The sequence below is a fragment of the Centruroides sculpturatus genome, unplaced genomic scaffold (genome assembly GCF_000671375.1).
Source record: "Centruroides sculpturatus isolate CEXI.00-Female unplaced genomic scaffold, Cexi_2.0 scaffold342, whole genome shotgun sequence".
NCBI classification, from domain to species: Eukaryota; Metazoa; Arthropoda; class Arachnida; order Scorpiones; family Buthidae; genus Centruroides; species Centruroides sculpturatus.
This window is the reverse complement of record NW_019384666.1, coordinates 302717-307009: the sequence shown is the minus strand read 5'-3', so window position 1 is coordinate 307009 and position 4293 is coordinate 302717. Positions and strand designations below refer to the sequence as shown.

Here is a 4293-nt window from a genome sequence, read left to right as displayed (position 1 = left end):
GATGACTTTACGAATTATTATATGGATTTAGATTTAGCACTGAAGAATGGTGATAACTGGGATGTAAATGGTAACGATTTACGCGATGAAATAAAATATTTTGTGCCGTATCTGCAATGATATAACAAATGCGATTCCATTACAAAGTTGAAATGTGCTGTCTGTACTGCACGATTCCTTCCCGAAAATTGTCAATAGAACACAGAATATGAGAAAAATTAGATTTTGACGATGTAATTAAAGATTTCGCTGAAATCAAAGCACGAAGAATAAATTATCATATAATTCTGTTTAATTAATACTTTTCTTATTTTATATATCCGAACTTCTTAATATTTTAAAATTATATAATGTATATTTTTGAATTAATTACATTATATTGAATTAATTACGGCGTCTGTGCATGTAATAATTCCTAGAAATTAGACCTATAGAAATGGGCGGTAAAATTACGATTATGGTAAATCTATTTATATGAATTGTAAAAGAAGTGAGCTATAAATAATAGACATGGATTTACGTAAATGATTTTATTATTGCGATTTTAATAATGCGAACAATGTAAGATTTTTTAACAATATTTTCAAAACTAAATAATTATAGAAGTGCTTAAAGTTTATTTTAAAGCCAAAATTATCAATAAATATGATGAATATGCATGATATATCAATGGTAATTTTACCGTTAATTATTTTAATGAATGCTCCTGTGGGGCAAAACTATAAGATACAGCTGAAAATGAAACCCAAACCCACGAGTAAACCAAGCTTGTCGCTCTTCAGTTTGTCAACTGATAAAAATGCAGCATACAGTGAACAGTTGAAGAATGTGTTATTGTCATCACACTTTAAAAAATACAATGGCATATTTGTTCCACGAAGTAGGTCGATATTTCAAAAATTGGACTGGGTCGTAAGACCAAACAAACATAAACAGAAAAGTAAAGAATTACGAAGGGACATGGATGAAGATTACAATGAATTTGAGCAAAAGCAAGATATAACTAAGCAGGGAATATTTAAAAATTCAAGAAATGAAGTTCCGAAGGTTTCTTCATTTATAGAAAATTACCAAAAGTACAGGGAGTGGTATTTTAAGCATAAATATACAAATAAAAATCCCGAGAAAAAAGACGGAATGGATCAAGCAAGAAAATTGAAGGAACATTTTAAGTTTTCGGAAAAGAGTAGCGATCAAAATCGTTTTAATAGAATGCTAATTGGTCCAATCAGACAGAAAGGTAATGAATATAAAATATCATTATCTCTTCATTTTACTCTGTAGATCGGTAATACTAATCATATCGTATGCTTTTTCAAGATCCAAAAACAGGGCAAACACTTTATGTCTTTTTTTGAGCAACTGGATTTGAATTAATGACAGCAATACAAAGATGGCTGTCTGAGTACCTCCCTCTTCTACAAATGCAAATTGTGTATTATTTCTATAATTATTCGCCGCTGTCCAGTAATTAAATTTGTCAGCTAATACTCCAGTAAATACTTTACGTAGACAGGACAGAAGGGCTATTGGTCTGTAATTGGTTGGTTCTTGTTTGTTCCCTTGTTTAAATATCATAGTAAAAATAACTTCGTTCCATTTTTCCGGTATTATACTATTACTATAGAATTGATTAAATTGTCTAGTTAAATATCTTATGATTTCTATTGGCAACATTTTAATGATTGAATTTGGTATTATGTCCGATCCTGGAGTTGATTTGTCTTTAAGATTTTTGATACAATCCTGTACTTCTTCTATCTTGATTATCTCATCTTGCTGAATTTCTGGTCTTGTTTTAGTTCCTATATATTTTTTACAAACATTTTTCTGATAGTTCTCAGAGAATTTATTGTAGTATTTAAGCCAAATGTTATATTCTACTTTAGTCTGTTTTTCCAATCCTAACTTTCTTTTACGAAAACTATTAATTATTTTCCAGAAAACTCTCGAATCATTAGCTTCTGATAGTTTCTTACTGATTTTTGAAAAATATAATTTTTTCTTGGCTTTAATTAGATTGTTATACATTTTTTTATATTTTAAATAATTCATTAGTGCTTTACTGGTATTTGTTCTTCTAAAGATTTGTAAACACTTTTGTTTTTTAATTTTATAGCCATAACATGTACTATCGTACCATTCACATTTGAATATTTTACCATTTTGTTGTATACAATTTTTGTATCTATATTCCTCTAATTTTGTTATAATACTCCGATAATTTTCTATTGGATCATTTTCTTTTTCCAATGATAACATCTCTCCAATCATATCATCAAATTTATTCAAGATTTTTTGTTTATTATATGATGGTCTTAATTCCAGATTAATAGAATGACTCTGTTCACAATTATATATATTATTACTTATTTTCTCATATATTGTTAACTCTAACTGAATAGGAAAATGATCTGCAATGTCGTTTTCTAGAACCTTCAAATAGTTACAACAATTTATCATTTCTTCTGAGCAGATAATGTAATCTACTATAGATTTCCCACTTGGAGAGACAAAAGTAATTTCTGCAGGGGTGTCACCTCTCATTCTACCATTTAGAATTATTAGTTGGTTATTATCAATAAATTCTAAGAGTGCTCTTCCCCCTGTGTTTAACACTTTATCTTTGGATATTCTCTTATTGACTAAATTTTCAAACGTCTGACAAAATATGGTATCAGTAACTTCACCAATACGTGCATTTAAATCACCACCTATTATCCACATTTGTGTCAGATTAGACCATCTATCCAAGACCTTTTGTACTTCATTTAGAATTGGTTTCTTCTCAATAGAAGGTGGTATATATATTCCTATTACTCCCATATATGTGTATGACCATCTCATTTTTATTTTATTCTCTAGTTTTATTATTACAGCAATAACATGGTCCGTTGTATATTGTAAAAATATTTCACCAAATCTTTTCTTAATTAGTAGTAGAATTCCACCTGATGGACGTCCAAATTTATTTTTTCGTTGAGCATTACTAATTATTATATTATTGTCTTGTTCTAGATATTTTATTTCCATTTCACTAAATTTTATAATCCAGGTTTCTAAAAGTCCAATTATTTCATTTGAATCCAGAAATTCTCTTATTGAGGTTTTAAATAATTTCCCTCTTAGTCCTTGAATATTCCAGAAGTTTATCGTCACTTTATTTTTTACCCTTCTTGGAGTTTCTACTTTTTTCTCACTCAAATCATTTACTTTGACTATTAATCAGGGCTGTGGAGTCGGAGTCGGAGTCGTGGAGTTTTGGTGTTTTAGCCGGAGTTGGAGTCGGAGTCAGAGTCGGATGGTAAGGAAAAGTCGGAGTTGGAGTCGGTAGATTTTTACGCGACTCCACAGCCCTGGCAGGATTGTGGACTCGGAGTCGGAGTCGGAGTCAGATTGGTAAGGAAAAGTCGGAGTCGGAGTCGGTAGATTTTTACGCGACTCCACAGCCCTGCTATTAATTTATCTCCACTCATTTTCTTGTTTTTATTCTCCATATTATTAGCCATTTTCCTTTTCTTCTGTATTGTTCTTAAATTTTGATTTATTTTTGTTAATCTTGTATTATACTTATCTCTAAAAAATGATTTAACTGAATTATTTCTTTGGTATTCAAATCATATGTATAGGCTACATTATATTATTTTTTAAAAAATAATCATCTCTAATTTTTATCTTATCATCCGACTTCTCCAGTTTAATCATTTTTAATAATAATTTTCTCCTGATTCTAGATCTATAACATAAGTCCGTTGATATTATTATTTTTTTATTTTCGTCCGTCATTTTCGGTCTTGTGGTCCAAAATTTGTTCAGAATTAGATTTCTATCTTTAACCGATTCGGTCATAACCTTAATTACTTGATTATTTCTTCTATTTCCTATTTGAATAAGTCCTTCGATTTCTATATCATTAAGTTCTAAGTTAACTTTTATAAATTTTTTAAATTCTTCTACATATTCCGAGGTTTTAAATGGAAAATTAAATATAACTAAATTCTTCTTAGTTCTCTCGTTTAACATTTTATCAATTTCAAAATCCACCATACCTTTTAATTTACTGTACGAGTCTGTTCTTTCTTCTAATAAACGTATTTTTTTACACATATCTTTCAACTCTTACTTGAGCTTTAAATTTTCTTCGTTCATTTTGTTGATTTCAGCTTTCATGGAACGGATTTCGAAGTTTAAACTATCAAATTTGTCTTGGATTAATTCATAAACCGATTTAAGTGAGTATTCGGGTTCATTAGTCTTTGTTAGTAAATCTTCTTACGGTTCGAAAAAGTCTTT

The 4293-nt window shown here is 29.4% G+C and overlaps 1 protein-coding gene across 1 annotated transcript; it reads right to left on the bottom strand.

Moving 5' to 3' along the window:
- Window positions 1–1260: 1260 nt before the first annotated feature.
- Window positions 1261–2826, bottom strand: LOC111626658. Its single transcript, XM_023370117.1, has 2 exons — window positions 2370–2826; window positions 1261–2009 (listed from the first exon to the last, which is right to left on the bottom strand). Exons 1-2 carry the CDS (start codon window positions 2824–2826, stop codon window positions 1261–1263), a joined length of 1206 nt encoding a protein of 401 aa, XP_023225885.1.
- Between the last annotated feature and the right edge of the window lie 1467 nt (window positions 2827–4293).